The sequence below is a fragment of the Cetorhinus maximus genome, chromosome 7 (genome assembly GCF_964194155.1).
Source record: "Cetorhinus maximus chromosome 7, sCetMax3.hap1.1, whole genome shotgun sequence".
Lineage (NCBI taxonomy): Eukaryota > Metazoa > Chordata > Chondrichthyes > Lamniformes > Cetorhinidae > Cetorhinus > Cetorhinus maximus.
This window is the reverse complement of record NC_135885.1, coordinates 777,808-804,779: the sequence shown is the minus strand read 5'-3', so window position 1 is coordinate 804,779 and position 26,972 is coordinate 777,808. Positions and strand designations below refer to the sequence as shown.

Below are 26,972 nucleotides of genomic sequence, written 5' to 3'. Positions count from 1 at the left end.
ACAAAGGCTGAGGGGTGACTTAATAGATGTTTTTAAAATGATGAAAGGTTTTGATCGAGTGGACACAGAGAGAATGTTTCCCCTTGTGGGGAAGAGCAGAACGAGAGGCTGTCAGTATAAGATAGTCACCCAAAAAATCCAATAGGGAATCCAGAAGAAACTTCCTTACCCAGAGAGAATGGTGAGAACGTGGAATTCACTCCCACAGAGAGTGGCTGAAGTCAATACTATCGATACATTTAAGGAGAAACTAGAAAACAGTTGAGGGAGAAGAGAATAGAGGGTTATGATGGTAGATTTAGATGAGGAAGGATGGGAGGAGGCTTGAGTGGATCAGAAACGCTGTCATGGACTTCATAAATAGAGGCATAGAGTGCAAGAGCAAGGAGATTATGGTGAACCTTTATAAAACACTGGTTCAGCATCAATTGGAGTACTGTGTCCAGTTCTGGGTGCCGCACTTTAGGAAGGATGTGAAGGCACTGGAGAGAGTGCAGAAAAGATTGATGAGAATGGTTTTGGCACTGAGGATCTTCAGTTATGAAGGTAGATTGGAGAAGTTGGGACTGTTCTCCTTGGAGAGGAAAGGGCTGAGAGATTTGATAGAGGTGTTCAAAATCATGAGAGGGCTGGATAGAGTAGAGAGGGAGAAACTGTTTCCATTGATGGCAGGATAGAGATGGCGTAGCAATTGAAAGGTTTAGGCTAATGCTCTGGGGACATGAGTTCAAATCCCACCACAGCCGCTAGTGAAATTTAAATTCAATTAATAAAGTCTAATGTCCTTTAGGGAAGGAAATCTGCTGTCCTTACCTGGTCTGGCCTACATGTGGCTCCAGACCCACAGCAACGTTTTTGGCTTAATTGTCAACCTGGCCATTCAGTTCGAGGGCAATTAGAAAATGGGCAGCAGATGCTGAACTTTCCAGTGATGTCCACATCCCAATGAAAGAATAAAAACGCCCGGCACAGATTGAAGGGAATTGGCAAAGGGAGCAATGGTGACAATGCAAAGCTTGTTCAGACAGCGAGTGGATGGGGTCTGGAATGCACTGCCTGAGCGTGAGGGGGAAGCTGGTTTAACTGTGACTTTCAAAAGAGAATTGGATCATTCTCTGAAGAGATACAAATTGCAGGGCCATGGGGAAAAGGCAGGAAAGTGGGATGAGGTGAGTTGCTTTTCTAGTGAGGCACAAACCACCTCCTGTCCTGAAACCATTCCATCGTTCTATGGTGTGCAATATTAAATTGTCCCTCTCTCCTCTCCCTCTTTCTCCATCTCTCTCTCTCCTCTCCCTCTACCTCTCTGCTGCTTTCTCTCGTTCTCCCCTCCTCTCTCTCTCTCTCCCTCCCTCTCGCTCTCTCTGTCTTTCCCTCCTCTCTCTGTTTCTCCCTCTCTCCCTCTCTCACTCTCTCCCCCTTTCTGTCTCTGCAGGTCAAGCTTGTTCTCTGAGTGTTTGCTCTGTGCTGAGATACTATGGCAGGCTGCGAGTCCATCACCAGTCCTGTGGTGCGACAGATTGACAAGCAGTTTCTAGTCTGCAGTATTTGTCTCGATCGCTATAACAACCCCAAGGTTCTGCCATGTCTACACACATTCTGTGAGAGGTGAGTCTGAGCAGCCTGGAGTCTGCCTGGGTACAAATCAGGATATGGGGTACAGGAGTGTATTGGGGTACCGCATGGACGCAGGGCTGTGGGGGGTAACAGCAGGGGTACAGGAGTGTATTGGGGTACCGCATGGACGCAGGGCTGTGGGGGGTAACAGCAGGGGTACAGGAGTGTATTGGGGTACAGCATGGACGCAGGGCTGTGGGGGGTAACAGCAGGGGTACAGGAGTGTATTGGGGTACAGCATGGACGCAGGGCTGTGGGGGGTAACAGCAGGGGTACAGGGGTGTATTGGGGTACCGCATGGACGCAGGGCTGTGGGGGGTAACAGCAGGGGTACAGGAGTGTATTGGGGTACAGCATGGACGCAGGGCTGTGGGGGGTAACAGCAGGGGTACAGGAGTGTATTGGGGTACAGCATGGACGCAGGGCTGTGGGGGGTAACAGCAGGGGTACAGGGGTGTAGGATACAGGTACACCCTGGGGATCCATGGTGGATCCAGCCTGGATACTGGTATAACCCAGACACCATGTCCAGCTCTATACCATTACCTGTGCTGAGCCCTCCATAGCCATGTCGTAGCCTCCGACTCCGTGCTGCACCCCAGGTTGGTGCTGGAAGTGGGGGATGGGTGCTGGGAGTGGGAAGTGGGGAGGGTGGGCACTGGGTGTTGGGCAGTCAGCACTGGAACGGGAGGTGGGTGTGGGTCTGCGAGCTGAGGAGAATACTGTGGAAGGGTGCTGGGTACAGGGCGCTGGGTGTGGGGGCTGGATATTGGGCGCTACATGTGGATGGATGTAAATGCTGTGCATTGGGTGCTGGGTGTGGGTGTGGGTGTGGGTGATGGCTGCTGGGTGTGGGTGATGGGTGTGGGTGTGGGTGATAGGTGTGGGTGTGGGTGCTGGGGATGGGTGTGGGTGTGGGTGTGGGTGTGGGTGTGGGTGCTGGGTGTGGGTGCTGGGTGTGGGTGTGGGTGATGGGTGTGGGTGTGGGTGCTGGGGATGGGTGTGGGTGTGGGTGTGGGTGTGGGTGTGGGTGCTGGGTGTGGGTGTGGGTGTGGGTGTGGGTGTGGGTGATGGGTGTGGGTGTGGGTGCTGGGGATGGGTGTGGGTGTGGGTGTGGGTGTGGGTGTGGGTGCTGGGTGTGGGTGTGGGTGTGGGTGATGGGTGTGGGTGTGGGTGCTGGGTGTGGGTGATGGGTGTGGGTGTGGGTGTGGGTGTGGGTGTGGGTGTGGGTGATGGGTGTGGGTGTGGGTGCTGGGGATGGGTGTGGGTGTGGGTGTGGGTGTGGGTGTGGGTGCTGGGTGTGGGTGTGGGTGTGGGTGATGGGTGTGGGTGTGGGTGCTGGGTGAGGGTGTGGGTGTGGGTGTGGGTGCTGGGTGTGGGTGTGGGTGCTGGGTGAGGGTGTGGGTGTGGGTGATGGGTGTGGGTGTGGGTGCTGGGTGTGGCTGTGGGTGTGGGTGCTGGGTGTGGGTGATGGGTGCTGGGTGCGGGTGTGGGTGTGGGTGCTGGGTGTGGGTGCTGTGTGTGGGTGCTGGGTGTGGGTGTGGGTGATGGGTGCTGGGTGTGGGTGTGGGTGCTGGGTGTGGGTGCTGGGTGTGGGTGCTGGGTGTGGGTGTGGGTGATGGGTGCTGGGTGCGGGTGTGGGTGTGGGTGATGGGTGCTGGGTGTGGGTGCGGGTGTGGGTGATGGGTGCTGGGTGCTGGGTGTGGGTGCGGGTGATGGGTGCTGGGTGTGGGTGCTGGGTGTGGGTGCTGGGTGTGGGTGCTGGGTGATGGGTGCTGGGTGTGGGTGCTGGGTGTGGGTGCTGGGTGTGGGTGCTGGGTGTGGGTGCTGGGTGCTGGGTGTGGGTGTGGGTGCTGGGTGTGGGTGCTGGGTGTGGGTGTGGGTGATAGGTGCTGGGTGTGGGTGCGGGTGTGGGTGTTGGGTGTGGGTGCTGGGTGTGGGTGTGGGTGCTGGGTGCTGGGTGTGGGTGCTGGGTGTGGGTGCTGGGTGTGGGTGCTGGGTGTGGGTGTGGGTGCTGGGTGCTGGGTGTGGGTGCTGGGTGTGGGTGCTGGGTGCTGGGTGCGGGTGATGTGTGCTGCGTGTGGGTGCTGGGTGTGGGTGTGGGTGCTGGGTGTGGGTGCTGGGTGTGGGTGCTGGGTGCTGGGTGTGGGTGCTGGGTGTGGGTGCTGGGTGTGGGTGCTGAGTGTGGGTGCTGGGTGTGGGTGTGGGTGTGGGTGCGGGTGTGGGTGCTGGGTGTGGGTGCTGGGTGTGGGTGCGGGTGTGGGTGTGGGTGCTGGGTGTGGGTGCTGGGTGTGGGTGTGGGTGCTGGGTGTGGGTGCTGGGTGTGTGTGCCGGGTGTGGGTGCTGGGTGTGGTGGCTGGGTGTGGGTGCTGGGTGTGGGTGTGGGTGCTGGGTGTGGGTGCTGGGTGTGGTGGCTGGGTGTGGGTGCTGGGTGTGGGTGCAGGTGCTGGGTGTGGGTGCTGGGTGTGGGTGCTGGGTGTGGGTGCTGGGTGTGGGTGTGGGTGCTGGGTGTGGGTGCTGGGTGCTGGGTGTGGGTGTGGGTGCTGGGTGTGGGTGCTGGGTGCTGGGTGTGGGTGTGGGTGCTGGGTGTGGGTGTGGGTGCTGGGTGTGGGTGCTGGGTGCTGGGTGTGGGTGCTGGGTGTGGGTGTGGGTGCTGGGTGTGGGTGCTGGGTGTGGGTGCTGGGTGTGGGTGTGGGTGCGGGTGTGGGTGCTGGGTGTGGGTGTGGGTGCTGGGTGCTGGGTGCTGGGTGTGGTGGCTGGGTGTGGGTGCTGGGTGTGGGTGTGGGTGCTGGGTGTGGGTGCTGGGTGTGGGTGCTGGGTGTGGGTGTGGGTGCTGGGTGTGGGTGCTGGGTGCTGGGTGTGGGTGCTGGGTGTGGGTGCTGGGTGTGGGTGCTGGGTGCTGGGTGTGGGTGCGGGTGTGGGTGTGGGTGCTGGGTGTGGGTGCTGGGTGCTGGGTGTGGGTGCTGGGTGTGGGTGCTGGGTGTGGGTGCTGGGTGTGGGTGCTGGGTGCTGGGTGTGGGTGTGGGTGCTGGGTGCTGGGTGTGGGTGATGGGTGTGGATGCTGGGTGTGGGTGTGGGTGTGGGTGCTGGGTGTGGGTGCTGGGTGTGGGTGCTGGGTGTGGGTCTGGGTGCTGGGTGTGGGTGTGGGTGCTGGGTGTGGGTGCTGGGTGTGGGTGCTGGGTGCTGGGTGCTGGGTGCTGGGTGTGGGTGTGGGTGCTGGGTGATGGGTGTGGGTGATGGGTGTGGGTGTGGGTGATGGGTGTGGGTGCTGGGTGCTGGGTGATGGGTGATGGGTGTGGGTGTGGGTGCTGGGTGTGGGTGTCGGTGATGGGTGTGGGTGCTGGGTGCTGGGTGATGGGTGATGGGTGTGGGTGCTGGGTGTGGGTGCTGGGTGTGGGTGATGGGTGATGGGTGTGGGTGTGGGTGCTGGGTGATGGGTGATGGGTGTGGGTGTGGGTGATGGGTGTGGGTGCTGGGTGCTGGGTGCTGGGTGTGGGTGTGGGTGCTGGGTGTGGGTGCTGGGTGATGGGTGATGGGTGTGGGTGTGGGTGCTGGGTGTGGGTGCTGGGTGTGGGTGTCGGTGATGGGTGTGGGTGATGGGTGATGGGTGTGGGTGTGGGTGCTGGGTGTGGGTGCTGGGTGTGGGTGATGGGTGTGGGTGCTGGGTGCTGGGTGCTGGGTGCTGGGTGTGGGTGTGCATGTGGGTGGTGTGACTCTCCAATCTTGCTGCTCCTGATGCTCCCTCTCCCTCTCCCTCTCTCCCAGGTGTCTCCAGAATTACATCCCCCCCCAGAGCCTGACCCTCTCGTGCCCCGTTTGCCGTCAGACGTCCATCCTCCCGGAGAAAGGAGTTGCTGCTCTTCAGAATAATTTCTTCATCACAAACCTGATGGAGGTTCTGCAGAGAGACACCGCCTGTAGCCGGGAACAGATATCCATGCAGGAGACGGTCAGCGCCGTGTCTGGACAATCACTCTCCTGCCCCAACCATGAAGGCAAGGTCAGTGCTAGAAGCCACTGGTCGGGTAGGTTATGGGGGTCAGGGAGCCGGTCAGCGGCTGGGATGGGGACAGGGCTCAGACACTGGGCTCAGGGGTCCTATGCTCAGGGTTAATGGTTAGAACCAACCACAAGGCAGCGCTGACCCTGTGCCCAGCACTGACCCTGTGCCCAGCACTGACCCTGTGCCCAATGCTGACCCTGTGCCCAATGCTGACCCTGTGCCCAATGCTGACCCTGTGCCCAGAGCTGACCCTGTGCCCAATGCTGACCCTGTGCCCAATGCTGACCCTGTGCCCAATGCTGACTCTGTGCCCAGAGCTGACCCTGTGCCCAATGCTGACCCTGTGCCCAGAACTGACCCTGTGCCCAGAACTGACCCTGTGCCCAGAACTGACCCCGTGCCCAGTGCTGACCCCGTGCCCAGAACTGACCCCGTGCCCAATGCTGACCCCGTGCCCAGCACTGACCCTGTGCCCAGAACTGACCCCGTGCCCAATGCTGACCCTGTGCCCAGCGCTGACCCTGTGCCCAGCGCTGACCCTGTGCCCAATGCTGACCCTGTGCCCAGAACTGACCCGTGCCCAGTGCTGTCCCTGCCCTTGACCCCTGCCCTCAGCACTGACTCCCACCCCTGACCCTGACTCCCAGCTCTGACCCCTGCACCCAATGCTGACCCCTGCCTCCTGGGCTGAACCCTGCCCCCGTTCCTGACCCCACCCCAAGTACTGACCCCTGCACCAAATGCTGAGCCACACCCTATCGCTGACCCCACCTCGAGGGGAATCCCACCCCCAGATTCTTGATGTCCTTTTCTGAAATTGAGCCTGGAACAGCGAGTGGTGAATACATGCACAGCAAGATCCCATGAACAGTTCTGGTCTCAGCTGCTCATTTCTGTTTCTCATTTACTCCGTCAGGCTGAACAATCACATTAGATTTCACTGTCATTGGGTGTGAACAGGAGGGAGAACCACTATCCCACTCTCTGAGCACCCGCTCCCCCTCTCCCTCTCCACCTCCCCCTCTCCCCCTCTCCCCCTCCCCCTCTCCTCCTCCCCCTCTCCCCCTCTCCCTCTCCCCCTCCCCCTCCCCCTCTCCCCCTCCCCTCTCTCCCTCCCCCTCTCTCCATCCCCCTCTCTCCCTCCCCCTCTCTCCCTCCCCCTCTCTCCCTCCCCCTCTCTACCTCCCCCTCTCTACCTCCCCCTCTCTCCCTCCCCCTCTCTCCCTCCCCCTCTCTACCTCCCCCTCTCTCCCTCCCCCTCTCTCCCTCCCCCTCTCTCCCTCCCCCTCTCTCCCTCCCCCTCTCTCCCTTCCTCTCTCACTCTCCACCCCATCTCTCTCTCCTCCCTCTCTTTATCTCTCTCTCTCCCCACTCTCTCTGTATCTACTTCTCTCTCTCTCCTCTCGCCCTCTCCCTCCCTCTCCCTCCCTCTCCCTCCCTCTCCCTCTCTCGCCCTCCCTCTCGCCCTCCCTCTCGCCCTCCCTCTCGCCCTCCCTCTCGCCCTCCCTCTCGCCCTCCCTCTCGCCCTCCCTCTCGCCCTCCCTCTCGCCCTCCCTCTTGCCCTCCCTCTCGCCCTCCCTCTCTCCCTCTCCCTCTCTCTCCCCCTCACTTTCTTGCTCCTGTTCCAGGGGATGGAGTTTTACTGTGGTTCCTGTGAGACAGCGATGTGCCGTGAATGTACAGAGGGAGAACATCGGGAGCACAAGACGGTGCCACTAAAGGACGTAGTGGAACAGCACAAGGCCTCGCTGAAGAAGCAGCTCGATGCCATCAAAAACCGGTGAACTATCAGCCTGTCTGCCCACAGCTCCCCCTCTCTCCCCCGAGACTTCCCCCTCAGTCTGCCGGGATTTAAAGGGTTAATTCTCACTCTTTGCCCCTCAGTCTCTGGGATTTAAAGGGTTAATTCTCACTCTTTGCCCCTCATTCTGCTGGGATTTAAAGGGTTAATTCTCACTCTTTGCCCCTCAGTCTCTGGGATTTAAAGGGTTAATTCTCACTCTTTGTCCCTCAGTCTCTGGGATTTAAAGGGTTAATTCTCAATCTTTGCCCCTCAGTCTCTGGGATTTAAAGGGTTAATTCTCAACCTTTGCCCCACAGTCTGCTGGGATTTAAAGGGTTAATTCTCACTCTTTGCCCCTCAGTCTGCTGGGATTTAAAGGGTTAATTCTCACTTTTTGCCCCTCAGTCTGCTGGGATTTAAAGGGTTAATTCTCACTCTTTGCCCCTCAGTCTCTGGGATTTAAAGGGTTAATTCTCACTCTTTGCCCCTCAGTCTGCTGGGATTTAAAGGGTTAATTCTCACTCTTTGCCCCTCAGTCTCTGGGATTTAAAGGGTTAATTCTCACTCTTTGCCCCTCAGTCTCTGGGATTTAAAGGGTTAATTCTCACTCTTTGCCCCTCAGTCTGCTGGGATTTAAAGGGTTAATTCTCACTCTTTGCCCCTCAGTCTCTGGGATTTAAAGGGTTAATTCTCACGCTTTGCCCCTCAGTCTCTGGGATTTAAAGGGTTAATTCTCACTCTTTGCCCCTCAGTCTGCCACAGCTGAACGCTGCCATTGAGCTGGTCCATCAGATTTGCCGGCAGTTGACTGACCGGAAGAACACGGCGGTGAGTGAGATCAGCAACACCTTCGAGGAGCTGCAGAGAGTTCTCCAGCAGCGCAAATCGGCACTCATCTCCGACCTGGAGGGAATCTGTAACAGCAAACAGAAGGTGAGTGGGCGAGGGGGAGGGGGAGGGGGGGGTGGGGGAGGGGGTGGGGGTGGAGGGGGGGGAGGGGCAGCACAATGTCCACTTTGTTCTTCCTGACACCATATTGAAGATTATTTGGCACCAACAGGTTTATGCTGCAGATTTCTGAACGTTCGATCTGAGCAGATTCCTGCTCTGTGTTAAATACACATCGGCAGCTTTTTATCACTTACAGATTGTGAACCTGTATTTCTGACGCTGGGATTGTGAATTTCTGTGAGGGGTCAATAGGCTGTGTGGAAAGAAACCATTCTCACCTTGTGGGGGAGACGAGAAGCAGTGGGAGCTCATTATGAAACACTCACTAAAACATCCGATGGGGCGTTCGGGGGGAAACTCCTTCCTCCAGAGAGAGGAGAGAATGTGGGACTCGCTCACACAGAGTCCGGTTGTGGGGAGGGGGGAGGATCTGGTGATAGGGGGAGATGGAGAGGGGCTAGGAGGAGGCTCATGTGCAGCACAAACAGCAGGGAGCAGATAGGCCGAATGGCCTGCTCCTGTGATGTAAATTCGATGTAATTCTCTCTCTCTCTCTCTCTCCCTATCCTCCTCCCTCTCTCTCTCTCTCTCCCTATCCTCCTCTCTCTCTCTCTCCCTATCCTCCTCTCTCTCTCTCTCTCTCTCCCTATCCTCCTCTCTCTCTCTCTCCCTATCCTCCTCTCTCTCTCTCTCTCTCCCTATCCTCCTCTCTCTCTCTCTCCCTATCCTCCTCTCTCTCTCTCTCCCTATCCTCCTCTCTCTCTCTCTCTCTCCCTATCCTCCTCTCTCTCTCTCTCTCGCTCCCTCGCTCTCCCTGGCTGGTTTACAGCAGGGCTCCTGGGAGAATGGGCTGGGAGTTTGGGGAGGGGAGGACTGTGAAATGGTGAGTGAAGGTGTGAGGTGGATTGCCGATGGTTTCCCCATTCTGGTGCCATTTTACCAGTGGTAAGGATTGTGGTGGACGGCCCTCCCAGCACAGGCCAGCGGGTGGTCTCACTGTCATGGGGCCTCCAAGCAGGCAGGGTGGGGGTTGGGGTCTGGCCTCTAATTTGGACACCTTGTGGCTATGGAAAGGGCCCCTGGAGGCAATGGCTGTCCCTGCGGAAAAGGCCCTTCCTGCCCTCACCAAACCTCCACCCCTCCCCTTCCCAAGGCCCTACTGCCCCCAGTGTCACCAAAAAACATTATAAGAAATTCATTCACAGGATGTGGGCTTCACTGGCTGGGCCAGCATTTATTGCCCATCCCTAGTTACCCTTGAGAAGGTGGCAGTGAGCTGCCTTCTTGAACCGCTGCAGTTCATGTGGTGTAGGTACACCCACAGTGCTGTTAGGGAGGGAGTTGCAGGATTTTGACCCAGCGACAGTGAAGGAACGGTGATATATTTCCAAGTCAGGATGGTGAGTGACTTGGAGGGGAACTTCCAGGTGATGGTGTTCCCATCTATCTGCTGCCCTTGTCCTTCTAGATGGTAGTGGTCATGGATTTGGAAGGTGCTGTCGAAGGAGCCTTGGTGAATTCCTGCAGTGCATCTTGTAGATGGTACACACTGCTGCTACTGTGTGTCGGTGGTGGAGGGAGTGAATGTTTGTGGATGTGGTGCCAATCAAGTGGCTGCTTTGTCTTGGACAGTGTTGAGCTTCCTGAGTGTTGTGGGAACCACACTCATTCAGGCAAGTGGGGAGTATTCCATCACACTCCTGACTTGTGCCTTGTAGATGGAATATTGTCAGGGCCCATAGCCTTTGCAGTATCCAGTGCCTTCAGCCATTTCTTGATATCATGTGGAGTGAATCGAATTGTCTGAAGATTGGCATCTGTGATGCTGGGGACCTCCAGAGGAGGCTGAGATGGATCATCCACTCGGCACTTCTGGCTGATGATTGTTGCGAATGCTTCAGCCTTATCTTTTGCACTGATGTGCTGGGCTCCTCCATCATTGAGGATGGGGATATTTGTGGAGCCTCCTCCTCCTCCAGTGAGTTGTTTAATTGTCCACCACCATTCACGACTGGATGTGGCAGGACTGCAGAGCTTAGATCTGATCAGTTGGTTGTGGGATCGCTTAGCTCTGTCTATCACTTGCTGCTTATGCTGTTTGGCAAGTAGTCCTGTGTTATAGCTTCACCAGGTTGTCACTTCATTTTTAGGTGTGCCTGGTGCTGCTCCTGGCATGCCCTCCTGCACTCTTCATTGAACCAGGGTTGATCCCCTGGCTTGATGGTAATGGTAGAGTGGGGGATATGCTGGGCCATGAGGTTACAGATTGTGTTCGAGTACAATTCTGCTGCTGCTGATGGCCCACAGCGCCTCATGGATGCCCAGTCTTGAGTTGCTAGATCTGTTTGAAATCTATCCCATTTAGCACGGTGGTAGTGCCACACAACATGATGGAGGGTATCCTCAATGTGAAGGCGGGACTTCATCTCCACAACGACTGTGCAGTGGTCACTCCTACCGACACTGTCATGGACAGATGCATCTGTGACAGGCAGGTTGGTGAGGATGAGGTCAAGTATGTTTTTCCTCTTGTTGGTTCCCTCACCACCTGCCGCAGACCCAGTCTAGCAGCTATGTCCTTTAGGACTCGGCCAGCTCGGTCAGTAGTGGGGCTACCGAGCCACTCTTGGTGATGGACATTGAAGTCCCCACCCAGAGTACATTCTGTGCCCTTGCCACCCTCAGTGCTTCCTCCAGGTGGTGTTCAACATGGAGGAGCACTGATTCATCAGTGAAAGGACATTAGTGAACCAGATGGGTTTTTACAACAATCGACAATGGTTTCATGGTCATCATCAGACTTTTAATTCCAGATTTTATTGAATTCACATTCCACCATCTGCCTTGGTGGTGAAAGGAAGTCCGAGCTCTCTCTCCGGTCCGGCCGAGTCCGAGCTCTCTCTCCGGTCCGGCCGAGTCCGGGCTCTCTCTCCGGTCCGGCCGAGTCCGAGCTCTCTCTCCGGTCCGGCCGAGTCCGAGCTCTCTCTCCGGTCCGGCCGAGTCCGGGCTCTCTCTCCGGTCCGGCCGAGTCCGGGCTCTCTCTCCGGTCCGGCCGAGTCCGGGCTCTCTCTCCGGTCCGGCCGAGTCCGGGCTCTCTCTCCGGTCCGGCCGAGTCCGGGCTCTCTCTCCGGTCCGGCCGAGTCCGGGCTCTCTCTCCGGTCCGGCCGAGTCCGGGCTCTCTCTCCGGTCCGGCCGAGTCCGGGCTCTCTCTCCGGTCCGGCCGAGTCCGGGCTCTCTCTCCGGTCCGGCCGAGTCCGGGCTCTCTCTCCGGTCCGGCCGAGTCCGGGCTCTCTCTCCGGTCCGGCCGAGTCCGAGCTCTCTCTCCGGTCCGGCCGAGTCCGAGCTCTCTCTCCGGTCCGGCCGAGTCCGAGCTCTCTCTCCGGTCCGGCCGAGTCCGAGATCTCTCTCCGGTCCGGCCGAGTCCGAGCTCTCTCTCCGGTCCGGCCGAGTCCGAGCTCTCTCTCCGGTCCGGCCGAGTCCGGGCTCTCTCTCCGGTCCGGCGGAGTCCGGGCTCTCTCTCCGGTCCGGCCGAGTCCGGGCTCTCTCTCCGGTCCGGCGGAGTCCGGGCTCTCTCTCCGGTCCGGCGGAGTCCGGGCTCTCTCTCCGGTCCGGCAGTGACCACACGAGACTCGAGTTTCTTTCACTGGTTTTATTCAGACAGACGCGGGGAGACTGTACCATACAGGATGGGTACAAACTCCCCGAATGGTTATGTTTTCTTGCAGTTTATACTTCTCCCTTATCTTACTCTATTTACATGCACCAATGATCAATGTGTATGTGTTTTAACCTCGTTACAGGGACCCAATCATTTACACACACAATTAGTTCATTAGTTCTATCCTATTATCTTCCAGACACTGGTACATGATTATATTATCCACTCCGATTCAATGTATATACACAGACCTTGACTCTTATCTGGCCCAGACTATGACTTGTGGTTCATCAGAAGCTACCACTTTGTCCATTGTATTTGGTTTTTAACCCTTTCACCTCCCCCTTCAACAGGATTTGAACCTGGGTCCGCAGAGCATTACCCTGGGTCTCTGGGTTACTAGTCCAGTGACAATACCACTAGGCCACCACCTCCCTGGTTTCCTTCCACATCGCCCTCTTCCTCCTGCTTTCCACTGCTCCTGTGGTCGGGATTTCAATGGCTGTCACTGAGAGGCTACAGTCCTGTGTGCCACATGCCTCACCCTGAGGCTCCCTCTCCACCTCAGGCCCATTGGCAGGAATCCCGACACAATAGGAGAGATAAACACGAGAGGACATGGCTTTAGGGTAAAAGGGGAAAGGTTTAGAGGGAACATTAGGGGGAACTTCTTCACTCAGAGAGTGGTGAGAGTGTGGAATGAGCTACCATCTGACGTGGTAAATGCGGGCTCACTCTTAAGTTTTAAGAATAAATTAGATAGATACATGGATGGGAGAGGTCTGGAGGGTTATGGACTAGGTGCAGGTCAATGGGACTAGCGGAATAATATTTCGGCACAGAGTTAAAGGGCCGAATGGCCTATTTTTCTGCGCTGTAGTGTTCTATGGTTCTGTGGTTCTAATAATTAAATTGGGCCCTCTGTTTCTCACTCTTTGGGGGCGGGAGTGGAGGGTGGGGGTGAAGGGGGAGGTGCTGGGCGGGGTGGGGTGGAGTGGGGTGGGGTGGGTGGGGGGGCGAGCTGTTGGTCCCTCCCCTCCCCTCCCCTCCCCTATTATTCAGCCAATGGTTACAAGGCGATCGAGGTTGGAAAATAAACATTCCAGGGTAAACAATATTTCTGAAAGACAGGCAGAATGGTAAAGGATGAGGGGGTGGCCCTGAGTGTAAAGGGTGACATAGGGACATTAGTGAGAAAGGATCGGGCCTCTAAAGATCATGAAGTAGAATGAATATGGGTGGAGATTAAGAATAAGGAGAGTCAGAAAACATTGGTGGGAGGAGTTTATAGGCCTCCGAACAGTAGTTATACTGCCAGACAGAGCATTAAACAAGAAATTATTGCAGCTTGTAATGAAGGCAATGCAATACTGTGGGGGACTTTAATCTTCATATAGACTGGACCAATCAAATTGGCAAGAACGGTCTAGAAGATGAGTTTGTGGAATGCTTTTGTGACAATGTCTTGGACCAATACATTATGGAATCAACTAGGGATAAATCTATCTTTGATCTAGTATTGTGTAATGAAACAGGGTTAATTAGTAATGTCGTAGTGAAAGTTCCACTGGGAAATAGTGATCATAATATCATTCAATTCCATGTTAAATTTAAAGTGACATATTTCAATCACAAACAAGAGTCTTAAACTTTAAAGCCAATTACATAGGACTGAGGGGAGAGCTGGCTAAGGTTAACTGGGCAAATAAACTAAAATGAACAGTGGAAAACATTTAAAGAAATTCAAAATGTTCAACAAAAATACATTCTACTGAAGAACGAACACTCAATGAGAAAGACCCAACCGTATCTCACTCAGGAAGTTAAGGATAGTATCAGGTCAATAGAAGAGGAACCTTACAACTTTGCAAGAAAGAGTAGCAAATCTGAGGATTGGGTATATTTTAGAAACCAGCAAATGGCAACAAAAAGTTGATAAAAAGGGAAAGAATAGAATATGAAATATAAAAACAGATTGAGAGCTTTGTTCAGAAGAAAAGGAGGAGAGTAGCTAAAGTAAATAGTTGGTCCCTTAGAGGCAGAAACAGGAGAAGTTACAATGGGGAATGAGGGAAATGGCAGGGATATTGTTGAAATATTGCCTGTCTGCCTTCAGGCACAAGTTGCAAACCAGAAATAGACAGTAACGTAGGGGATGGTAAGAGTGAGGAAATTAACATCAGCAGAGAAAAAGTATTGGAGAGGCTTAAGGGACTAAAATCTGACAAATCCTTGGGACCTGATGGTCTACACCCTAGGGTTCTAAAAGAGATATCTGCAGAGATAGTGGATGTGCTGGCTATGATTTTCCAAAATTCCATAGATTCTAAACTGGTGCTAGTGTATTGGAAGTTAGCAAATGTAATACCGCTATTCAAGGAAGAGGGAAGAGAGGAAGCAGAGAACAACAGGCCAGTTAGTCTGACATCAGTTGTTGGGAAAATCCTGGTATAGAATCATAGAAATGTTACAGCACAGAAGGAGGCCATTCAGCCCATCGGCTCAGTAATTCACCTCGTACAAGGTTAATTCACCTTGTGCTACTCCTCCAACCTTTTCCTCTTAGCCCTACATATTTTTTGTTGAGATAATTGTCCAATTCTCATTTCAAAGCCATGATTGAATCTGCCTCCACCACACTCTCAGGCAGCACATTCCAGATCCCAACTACTCAATGCATAAAAAGGGGTTTTCCTCGTGTTGCTATTGCTTCTTTTTGCTGAGTAACTGACAGGACCAGGCTAATGCTCTGAGGGAATAAAAACAGAAAATGCTGGAAAAACTCAGCTGGCCTGACAGCATTCTTTGGAGAGAGAAACAGAGTTAACGTTTTGAGTCTATGTGACTCCGACTTAGAGCTTTGGCTTTTACCTTAACTCTCTGGGGACATGGGTCCAAATCCCACGATGGTAGCTGGTGGAATTTAAATTCAATTAATAAACCTGGAATTGAAAGCGAGTCTCAGTAACTGTGACCATGAAACCATTGTCGATTGTTGTAAAAACCCATCTGGTTCACTAATGTCCTTTAGGGAAGGAAATCTGCTGTCCTTACCCGGTCTGGCCTACATGTGACTCCAGACCCACAGCAATGAGGTTGACTCTTAACTGCCCTCTGAAACGGCCAAGTGAGACCCTCAGTTCAATGGTAATTAGGGATGGGCAACAAATGCTGACCTTGCCAGTGACACCCACATTCCATGAATGAATATAAAAATCACTTTGAATCAGTGTCCCTCTGGTTCTCGATCCTTTGGCCATCAAGAAAGTGCTGGAATCTCTTATTAAGGAAGTTTTAATAATGCACTTAGAAAATGATAGTATGATCAGACCAAGACAACATGGCTTTAAAGTCAGAGTCATAGAGTCTACAGCACAGAAAAAGGACCTTCGGTCCATCGAGTCTGTGCCGGTCAAACAAGTACCTAACTATTCTAATCCCATTTTCCAGCACTAGGCCCATAGCCTTGTATACCATGGCATCGTAAGTGCACATCCAAATACTCCTTAAATGTTATGAGGGTTTCTGCCTCTACCACCCTTTCAGGCAGTGAGTTCCAGATTCCCACCACCCTCTGGGTAAAAACACTCCTCACATCTCCTCTAAACCTCCTGCCCCTTACCTTAAATCTATGCCCCCTGGTTATTGATCCCTCCACCAAGGGGAAAAGTTCCTTCCTGTCTACCCTATCTATGCCCCTCATAATTTTATATACCTCAATCATGTCCCCCCTCAATCATCTCCTGCTCCAGGGAAAATAACCCCAGTCTATCCAATCTCTCCTCATAACTAAAACTCTCCAGCCCAGGCAACATCCTGGTAAATCTCCTCTGCACTCTCTCTGGTGCAATCACATCCTTCCTATAATGCGGATTCCAGAACTGCACGCAATACTCTAGCTGTGGCCTAACCAGGATTTTATACAGTTTCAGCATAACCTCCCTACTCTTATATTCTATGCCTCAGCTAATAAAGGCAAGTATCCCATATGCCTTCCTAACCACCTTATCTACCTGTCCCGCTACTTTAAAGGACCGGTGGACATGTACACCAAGGTCCCTCTGATCCTCGGTACTTCCAGGATCCTACCATTCATCGTGTATTCCCGTGCCTTGTTTGTCCTGCCCAAGTGCATCACCTCACACTTATCCAGATTAAATTCCATTTGCCACTGATCAGCCCATCTGACCAGCCCGTCTATATCCCCCTGTAATCTAAGGCTCTCCTCCTCACTATTTATCACCCCACCAATTTTTGTGTCATCCGTGAACTTACTGATCAACCCTCCTACATTCAAGTCTAAATCGTTTATATATACCATAAACAGCAAGCGACCCAACACCGATCCCTGTGGAACCCCACTGGACACAGGCATCCAGTCACAAAAACACCCCTCGACCATCACCCTCTGCTTCCTGCCATTCAGCCAATTCTGGATCCAATTTGCCAAATTGCCTTGGATCCCATGGGCTCTTACCTTCATTATCAGTCTCCCATGTGGGACCTTATCAAAAGCCTTGCTGAAGGCCAAGTAGACTATGTCAAATGCATTGCCCTCATCTACACACCTGGTCACCTCTTCGAAAAATTCAATCAAATTGGTCAGACATGACCTCCCCTTAACAAAACCTTCCAACCTCTCTCTCTCCCTTCCCCCTCTCTTTTCCTACCATTCTCTTTCTTCCTCTCCCTCATCTCTCTCCCTCCCCCTCTCTCTGTCCCTCACCAATCCCTCCACTCTCCCTCTGTCCTTCTCTCCCTAGCCCTTGCAGTTGGAGCCCTCAGTCAGGGGTTATTGTGGGGGTGCAGTTGAAGGTGGGGCAGGGCTGGGTATTACTCACAGAGCCCTGCAGGGGGAGCCACAGGCTTGGTTGTAATGGTGTTCGGTCACATGTCTGATAATGAACAAGACAACAACAACAACAACAACAACTGTCTTTTTAACTGCACTGAGCCAAGAGATAGAGAAAGTAGAAAGAATGATGGTGAAAGGAGGTGGACGCTGTCATATTAAGGGTTAATAGTTGTTATGCTAATAACTATTATACATCATCAATGATGTCAGATCATGTGTTGGGAGAACTCAGAGGGAGATATCTCTGGAAGGAACCTTGTGCCCATTGTTGAGATGGTGTTGGTTACAGAGTGTGTCTGTTAAGGAAGTCTTCATAGTTTACTGTATGTTAACAGCAAAGACTTTATTAACTACTTGCAGCTATAAACATTGTTACAACTGGGCCCCAGGCGATGTCCCACAATTCGTTATCTCCCCAAACGGGATCCCAAATTTGCTCTGCTTCTGGGTGAGGAGGAATGAGCGGGCTCCCCTTCTTTATTCAACCCCCTCGGTTGGTCACAACAAGTTTAAAAGGGATCCCTTCCCCCGTGGATACCAAGAACCCAAGAAAAATAATAAAAGCACAATCCACATACACACAGATCAGAAATGAGAAGTTATGAATCCAAATAACAGGTTAAAAATATACAAATCAGTCTTTGGCTTGTCCATGAGGTGTAGATGGTGAAACGTTACCGCCATTAAGTTGGGTGATTCCAGTAGAGTTGACGTTGGTAACTTCGCAGTTGGTTTGGAGACACTTGATTCTGCAGGTTGGCTGAAGAAGCTGCCTTATTTCCCCTGAGCCTTGCCTCTAGCAACAGAGAGAGAGAGAGAGATTTTTCCTGCAACTGCAGGGCTGACTAGTTGGTCTTCTTGCTGCCACAGCACACTAGCATACCAGCACTGCTCTGCAGCTAATTTTTTAACCCATTTTCCCTGCGTGTACCTGCAGCGGTTGAAGAAGGCAGCTCACCACCACTTTCTCAAGGGCAACTAGGGATGGGCAATAAATGCTGGCCCAGCCAGCGAAGCCCACATCCCATGAATACATTTTAAAAAAAGAATAAAAGGAAAACAAACCATGCCTTGCATCCAGAGCCTGTTTTCTTTGATCTCCGCCCATTTTACACATTCTGAGATATGAATCAACAGGAGATGGATTTTAGATGGCTACTGAGACGTGGTAATCAGTCTTTTTGTCTCTGCAACCACAGGAGGTTAAAGTTCAGTCTTTTGCATCTTTCCTATCTCCCTTTTTAAGTGTCTCTGCTTGAAGCAGGCCATGACACCTTTCCAGGTGCGACATTCCATGTTCCATGTTAAACTAGCTTGGCAAAGGTGTGGGTACCAAGAGAGAACATTAGAGAGGAATATCTGGGTGCACAAAGTACTGGGAGGGGCAGATAGCACTAGTATAGAGAATAGTAAGTTAATAGGTGAAGTCAGGGTGAGGGAGAAAGTAACAGAATCTAAATCAGGGTTACTGTGCATGTGTGTGAATACACGGAGTATAGTGAATAAGATTGGGGAGTTACAGGCGCAGATTGCCATTTGGAAATATGATGTTGTGGCGATAACAGAGACCTGGCTCAAGGAAGGGCAGAACTGGATGTTAAATATTCCTGGGTACAAGGTGTTCAGAAGAGATAGGAAAGGAAGGAATGGAGGAGGGATGGTGGTATTGGTTAAGGAGAGCATTGCAGTGCTGGAGAAAGAGGATGTCCCAGAGGGTTCAAGGACAGAATCAATTTGGCTCAAACTAAGGAACAAAAAGGGGAGAATTACATTGCTCGGTGTAGTCTATCGACCACCAACGAGTGAGAAGGACGTAGAAGAACAAATCTGCAGGGAAATTACAGAGAGATGCAGGCATTATAAAGTAGTTATAATGGGGGACTTTAATTACCTGAATGTAGACTAGGACAATGGTAGTGTAAAGGGTGGAAAGGGGCAAAAGTTCCTAGATTGTGTTCCAGAGAATTTTCTACAGCAGTATGTGTCCAATCCAACAAGAAAAGATGCACTGTTGAACCTGGTTCCTGGAAATGAGGTGGGCCAAGTAGATCAAGTGGTAGTGGGGGAACATTTAGGAGACAGTGATCATTGTATTGAATGTTTTCAGATGATGATAGAAAAGGACGATAGGCAATCCAGGATAAGAATAATTAACTGGACAAGGGCCAACTTCAATGGGGCAAGAACAGAGCTGGGCCAGATAGACTGGAATGAAAGATAGGCGGGAAAAACTGTAGCTGAACATTGGGCTACCTTCAAAAAGAATTGGTTCGGGCACAGTTAAGGTGTATTCCATTGAGAGGGAAAGGTAGAGCAAATGAATCCAGAACTCCCTGGATGGAAAACGAGATTGAAATTAAGATAAAGAAGCAAAAGTGTTTCTATGACAGTGTCAGGTAGAAAATACAATTGAGAACCAAGAGGAATACAGAAGGTTCAGAGGAGAGGTGAAAATCGCAGAATCATAGAGTGCAGAAGAGGCCCTTCGGCCCATCGAGTCTGCACCGACACGTGAGAAACACCTGACCTACCTTATCTCATTTACCAGCACTTGGCCCATAGCCTTGAATGTTATGACGTGCCAAGTGCTCATCCAGGTACTTTTTAAAGGATGTGAGGCAACCCGCCTCCACCACCCTCCCAGGCAGTGCATTCCAGACCATCACCACCCTCTGGGTAAAAAGGTTTTTCCCCAAATTCCCCCTAAACCCCCTGCCCCTCACCTTGAACTTATGTCCCCTTGTGACTGACCCTTCAACTAAGGGGAACAGCTGCTCCCAATCCACCCTGTCCCTGCCTCTCATAATCTTGTACACCTCGATCAGGTCTCCCCTCAGTCTTCGCTGCTCCAACGAAAACAACCCAAGTCTATCCAACCTCTCTTCACAATTTAATTGTTTCATCCCAGGCAACGTCCTGGTGAATCTCCTCTGCACCCCCTCCAGTGCAATCACATCCTTCCTATAATGTGGTGACCAGAACTGCACACAGTACTCCAGCTGTGGCCTCACCAAGGTTCTATACAACTCCAACATGACCTCCCTACTTTTGTAATCTATACCTCGATTGATGAAGGCAAGTGTCCCATATGCCTTTTTCACCACCCCACTAACGTGCCCCTCCGCCTTCAGAGATCTATGGACACACACACCAAGGTCCCTTTGTTCCTCAGAACTTCCTAGTGTCATGCCGGTCATTGAATACTTCCTTGTCAGATTACTCCTTCCAAAGTTTATCACCTCACACTTTTCAGGGTTAAATTCCATCTGCCACTTATCTGCCCATTTGACCATCCCATCTATATCTTCCTGTAGCCCAAGACACTCAACCTCACTGCTAACCACCCGGCCAATCTTTGTGTCATCCGCAATCTTACTAATCCTACCCCCCCACATAGTCATCTATGTCGTTTATATAAATTACAAATAATAGGGGATCCAGCACAGATCCCTGTGGTACGCCACTGGACACTGGCTTCCAGTCACTAAAGCATCCTTCTGTCATCACCCTCTGTCTCCTACAACTAAGCCAATTTTGAATCCACCTTATCAAATTACCCTGTATCTCATGTGCATTTGCCGCCTTCAGAAGGTTCAGAGGGGAGATGAAAAAGCATATTAGAGAAGTGATGAGGGATTATGAGAAAAGACTGGCTGCCAACATAAAGGGGAATCCCAAAATCCTCTTTAGACATATAAATAGTAAAATGGTGGTAAAATGGGGAGTAGGGCTGACTAGGGACCTAAAAGGGGATTTACACATGGGTGAAGGTGCCATGGCTGAGTTATTAAATGAATACTTTGCATCTGTCTTCACCAAGGAGGTAGATACTACCCAGGCCATGGTGACAGACGAGGGAACACTGACACTAGAAGAGTTCAACATTGACAAAGAGGGAAGTGTTGAATAGACTGTCGGTGCTTAAAGTTGACAAGGCACTGGGACCAGATCAGATACATCCAAGGATATTGGAGGAATGAGAGTAGAAATTGCTGGGGCACTGGCCACAATCTTTCAGTCTTCCCTAGACTCAGGGGAGGTGCCAGAGGACTGGGGAATTGCAAACATTACACCCTTGTTCATAATAGGTTGTAAGGATAAGCCCAGAAATTACAAACCAGTCAGTTTAACTTCAGTGGTGGGGAAGATTTTAGAAACAATTATTTGGGATAGAATTAGTAGTCACATGGAAAAATCTGGGATGATAAGGAAGAGCCAGCATGGATTTCTAAAGGGGAAATCGTGTTTAACTAACTTGCTGGAGTTTTTTGAAGAGGTAACAGAAAAGGTCGATGAGGGTAACGCTGTTGATGTGGTGTACATGGACTTTCAAAAGACATTTGACACAGTGCCACACAACAGACTTGTGAGAAAAGTTATTGCTCATGGAATAAAAGGGACAGTAGCAATTTGGATACAAAATTGGCTGAAAAACAGGAAGCAGAGAGTAATGGTTTTCTTTGGGGGGGCTGGAGGAAGGTTTGTCCAGGAGTTCCCCAGGGGTCGGTATTGGGACACTTGCACTGCTTTTTATATTCATTCATGGTATGTGGGCGTCGCTGGCTAGGCCAGCATTTATTGCCCTTGTTTAGAGGGCATTTAAGAGTCAACCACATTGTTGTGGGTCTGGAGTCACATGTAGGCCAGACCAGGTTAGGTCAGCAGATTTCCTTCCTTAAAGGACATTGGTGAACCAGATGGGTTTTTACAACAATCGACAATAGTTTCATGGTCATCATCAGACTTTTAATTTCAGATTTTTATTGAATTCAAATTTTACCATCTGCAGTGGTGGAATTCATAGCCAGATCCCCATGGAATTACCCCGGGTTTCTGAATTACCAGGCCAATGACTATACCACCACCTCCCCACATATGTATTAATTATCTAGATCTTGGTGTGCAGGGGACTATTTGAATGATATGAAGCTTGGGAGTGTTGTGAACTGTGAGGAGGACGGTGTGGAACTTCAAGAGGACATAGACAAGTTGGTGGAGTGGGCAGATAGGGGGTCGATGAAGTTCAGTGCGGAGAAGTGTGAGATGATGCATTTTGGTAGGAAGAACATGGACAGTAAATATAAAACAAGGGGTGAAATTTTGAAGGGGGCGCAGGAGCAGAAAGACCTGAGTGTATATGTGCATAGATCATTGAAGGTGGCAGGACAGGTGGAGAGAGCAGTTATAAAGCATATAGTATCCTGGACTTTATTAATAGGGGCATAGAGTACAAGAGCAGGGACGTTACGCTGATTTTATATAAGGCACTCAATAGACCTCAGCTGGAATATTGTGTACAGTTCTGGGCACCACACTATAGGAGGGATGTGAACACATTGGAGAGAGTGCAGAAGAGGTTTACAAGAATAGTTCCAGGGATGAGAAACTTCAGCTATGAGGATAGTTTGGAGAGGTTGGGACTGTTCTCCTTGGAGAGAAGAAGCTGAGAGGAGATTTGATAGAGATGTTCAAAATCATGAGGGGTCTGGACAGAGTAGATAGGGAGAAGCTGTTCCTGCTCGTAAAAGGATCAAGAAGGAAAGGGCACAGATTTAAAGTGATTTGCAAAAGAAGCAAATGTAACATGAGAAAAAACTTTTTCACACAGCGAGTGGTTCGGGTCTGGAATGCACGGCCTGGAAGTGTGGTGGAGGCAGGTTCAATCGAGGCATTCAAGAGGACAATAGATGATTATTTAAATAGAAACAATGTGCAGGGGAATGGGGAAAAGGCAGGAGATTGGCACTGAGTCATAATGTTCATTTGGAGAGTCGGTGTAGACATGATGGGCCAAATGGCCTCCTTCTGTGCCATTAAAATTCTGTGATTCTGTGTTTCTCTCAGGACAGGTCTGTCAGTATAATCCACATAGGATTTTTCCAGAAAGTGGTCACTTTACATTATCTGCCACCTTTTGCTCAATGCCCTCACTTGTATTTCTTTAACAACACACACGTCTCCCTTAAAATGTTCAATGTGCCTGTAAGTAATTTCTGGCTGTAATTGGCTTTTCATGACAGTGTGTATGCAGTAAAGGGTACAGGCAAGGAACTTACTCCATCAGGAGGTAGTTTAGGAAGGGGCAGAAAACATAAGCAGAAGAGTGCAGCAGAAATTAGAACCAGAATGTGTAATAATGGTAAAAAGTCAAAGCTTAAGGCTCTTGTGAATGCACGCGGCATTTGTAACAAGATAGATGAGTTAATGGCACAAAAAGAAATAAATGAATATGATTTGAGAGCTATTACAGAGACGTGGTTGCAGGGTGACCAAGACTGGGGGACTCAATATTCAAGGGTATTCGACATTCCAGAAAAATAGGCAAAAAGGAAAAGGAGGTGGGGTAGCTTTGTTAATAAAGGAAGGTATCAGTGCGGTGGTGAATAGGATATAGGTGCAATTGATTGTGATGTGGAATCAGTTTGGGTGGAAATAAGGAATAGCAAGGGGAAGACGTCACGGGTGGGAGTCATCTATAGGCCCCTCACTGTCAGACAAAGTATAAATTGTGGAACAATGAAGACGGGTAAGAAGGGCACTACAATTGTCAGGGGTGATTTTAATCTGCATATTGACTGGACAAATCAGGTTGGCAGGGGTAACATGGAAGACAAATTTGTAGAGTGCATCAGGGATTGTTTCTTAGAGTAATACATTGCAGAACCTACCCAGGAACAGGCTATTTTAGATCTAGTCATGTGTAATGAGGTGGGATTAATAAGAGATCTTGTAGTTAAGGATCCTTTAGGGGGTAGTGATCACAACATGGTAGAATTTCAAATTCAGTTTGAGGGTGAGCAACTCAGGTCTCAAACCAGTGTCTTCAACTTAAATAAGGACAATTACAGAGGTATGAAGAAAGAGTTGTCTAAAGCGGGCTGGGAAAATAGACTAAGGGGAAGGTCAGTGGATGAGCAGTGGCAGAAATTTAAGCAGATATTTCATAACACTCAGCAAAAATTTATCCTGATCAAAAAGAAGGACGCGATGAGAAGGATGAAACACCCGTGGTTAATGAAGGGGGTCTAGGAGAGGATCCACTCAAAAACTAAGGCATACAAAGTAGCGAAAACTAGTGGTAGGCCAGAGGATTGGGTATTTTTTAGGAACCAGCAGCGAATGATTAAAAAGCTAATAAAGAGGGAGAAAATTGATTATGGAAGTAAATTAGCAAGAAATAAACAAACAAACAGCAAGAGCTTCTACGGGTTTATAAAAAGAGAGAGAGAATAGCTAAAGTGAACATGGGATCCTTGGAGGATGTGACTGGATAATTGATAATGGGGAACAGGGAATTGACAGATAATTTAAACCAATATTTTGCATCGGTCTTCACAGTGGAGGACACTATAAACACCCTAAAGATATCAGATAAGCAAGGAGCTAATGGGAGGAAAGATCTTGTAACAATCTCTGTCATGAGGTACAAAGTATTTGACAAGCCAATGGGACCAAAGGCAGACAGGTCGCCAGAACCTGATGGCCTGAATCCAAGGGTTTTAAAGGAAGTGGCTGCAGAGATAGTGGGGACATTGGTCGAAATATTCCAGAACTCATTGGATTCCGGGAGGGTCCCAGCAGTTTGGAAAACTGCTAATGTGACACCCCTGTTCAAGAAGGGAGGGAGACAAAAAGCAGGAAACTATAGGCCAGTCAGCCTAACATCTGTCATTGGGAAATGCTGGAGTCCATTATTAAGGAAGGAATAGCAGGACATTTAGAAAAGTTTAACGCAATCAAACAGAGTCAATATGGTTTTGTGAAAGGGAAATCATGTTTGACAAATTTGCTGGAGTTCTTTGAGGATATAACAAGCAGAGTTGATAAAGGAGAACTGGTAGATGTAGTGTATTTGGATTTCCAGAAGGCATTTGATAAGGTGCCACATATAAGGTTATTGCACAAGATAAGAGCTCACGGTATTGGGGGTAATGTATTAGCATGGATTGAGGATTGGTTAACACACAGAAGACAGATAGCTGGGATTAATGGGTCTTTTTCAGGTTGGAAAGACGTAACTAGTGGAGGGCCTCAAGGATCAGTCCTAGGGCCTCAATTATTTACTATCTATATTAATGACTTGGTGGATACAAAAATAGGTGGGAGGGCATGTGATGAGGACATAAGGAATCTGCAAGGGAATATAGACAGGTTGAGTGAGTGGGCAAAAACTTGGCAGATGGAGTTTAATGTAGGAAAATGTGAGGTTAGGCACTTTGGTAGGAAGAATCAAAAGACAGACTATTATTTAAATGGAGAGAAACTCCAGAAAAGTGCAGCACAGAGGGATCTGGGTGTTCTTGTGCATGAAACACTAAAGGTTAGCATGCAGGTGCAGCAAGTCCTTAAGAAGGTAAATGGAATTTTGGCCTGTATTGCTACAAGACTGGAGTTTAAAAATATGGAAGTCTTGTTACAACTGTACAGGGTGTTGGTGAGGCCGCACCTGGAGTACTGTGTACAGTTTTGGTCCCTGTATTTAAGAAAGGATATACTGGCATTGGAGGCAGTTGAAAAGAGATTCACTAGGCTGATTCCTGGGATGAAGGGGTTGATTTATCAAGAACAGCTAAACAGGTTAGGCCTTTATCCATTAGAGTTTAGAAGAATGAGGGATGATCTTATTGAAATGTACAAGATTCTGAGGGGACTTGACAGGGTAAATGTTGAGGAGATGTTTCCACTAGTGGTGGAATCTCAAACTAGGGGACATAGTTACAGAATAAGGGGACACTCATTTAAAACTGAGATGCAAAGGAATTTCTTCTCTCAGAGGGTAGTGAATGTCTGGAATTCTCTACCTCGGAGAGTTGTGGAGGTTAGATCACTGAAAGTATTTAAAGAGGAGGTAGATAGATTTTTGAAATGTCGGGGAGTTGAGGGCTGTGAGGAGCTGACACGAAAGAGGAGTTGAGGCCTGGGGCAGATCAGCCATGATTTTATTGAATGGCGGGGTAGGCTTGAGGGGCCGAATGGCCTACTCCTGCTCCTATTTCTTATGTTCTTACTTGTGTCCTTATGTCCAACTCAGAGGCATGATGAGACTTGGAGTTGGAGAATCAGGATTAGCGATGGGTTTCGCTCAAACAGCGCTTCTGACTGAATTAATAACAGGGCTTCTCAGGACTGGCTGCAGACTGGAAGCAAAGACGATTTAACTCAGCCAGACAGGCTGTGAAGATTTAGCTCAGCCAGACAGGCTATGAAGATTTAGCTCAGCCAGACAGGCTGTGAAGATTTAGCTCAGCCAGACAGGCTGTGAAGATTTAGCACCCAGACAGGCTGTGAAGATTTAGCTCACCCAGACAGGCTGTGAAGATTTAGCTCACCCAGACAGGCTGTGAAGATTTAGCTCACCCAGACAGGCTGTGAAGATTTAGCTCACCCAGACAGGCTGTGAAGATTTAGCACCCAGACAGGCCATGGGCTTGGCCTGCTGAAGCTGGACTTTGAAGGGAGATGGTGTAGAATCCTCTGCCACAGTAAAACTCCTGCCTTTAGCTTCCAGTCTCTTCTCTCTGAGCTTCTTTTGGAAATTTTTCTCAGTGCCTGTAGCTTCAGTTGGGAGCTTTCAGTTCAGAATCCGATGAAGATTTTCTTTTTCTTAGTTCTTCAGCATTCTTGTGAGGTTGTGACCCGAGCTGACACCATGTTATGATGGTGTTGGTTCCAGAATACGTCTGTTAGAGAGGTCTTTGTCATCTCCTGTATGTTAACAGAAAGTCTTTACCACCTACCGGTAACTGTATCCATAATGCACAGTAAAGGGCACAGACAAGGAGCTATCTCCATGGCCAGGATTTTACAGAATCGGCAGTCGGCAGAATATTATTGTTCCACCGAGCTGAATGGAGATTTAAATGGCTGGCTGCATCTGCCCACGGGGGAGACACGCGCCACGGAGGGGTTGTACAATCCTGGGCCCATGCCTAGGCCTTTACCCATCTCTGGCCAACACCACTAACCCTGGGTCTTGGGTCATGTGCCTTCTTACCTCACAGTATGGGTGGTACTGTACTCAGTCCCACATTCACCCGGCATATACCACACACTTATACATTCCTCTGCTGCTGTTTATAGTTAATAAACATTTGGAAGTTTCTGG

At 50.4% G+C, this 26,972-nt stretch overlaps 1 protein-coding gene across 1 annotated transcript in view; it reads left to right on the top strand.

The window, feature by feature from the left end:
- The first annotated feature begins 1,441 nt into the window (after nt 1-1,441).
- The window catches only part of LOC144682523 (tripartite motif-containing protein 2-like), a 73,953-nt gene continuing 48,422 nt past the window's right edge, over nt 1,442-26,972 (top strand). Inside the window, exons 1-4 of the mRNA XM_078544915.1 lie at nt 1,442-1,608; nt 5,383-5,617; nt 7,249-7,400; nt 8,156-8,336. Of these exons, the coding sequence (XP_078401041.1) occupies nt 1,478-1,608; nt 5,383-5,617; nt 7,249-7,400; nt 8,156-8,336 (699 nt within the window). The 5' untranslated portion in view covers nt 1,442-1,477. The remainder of the gene's footprint in view (nt 1,609-5,382; nt 5,618-7,248; nt 7,401-8,155; nt 8,337-26,972) is intronic.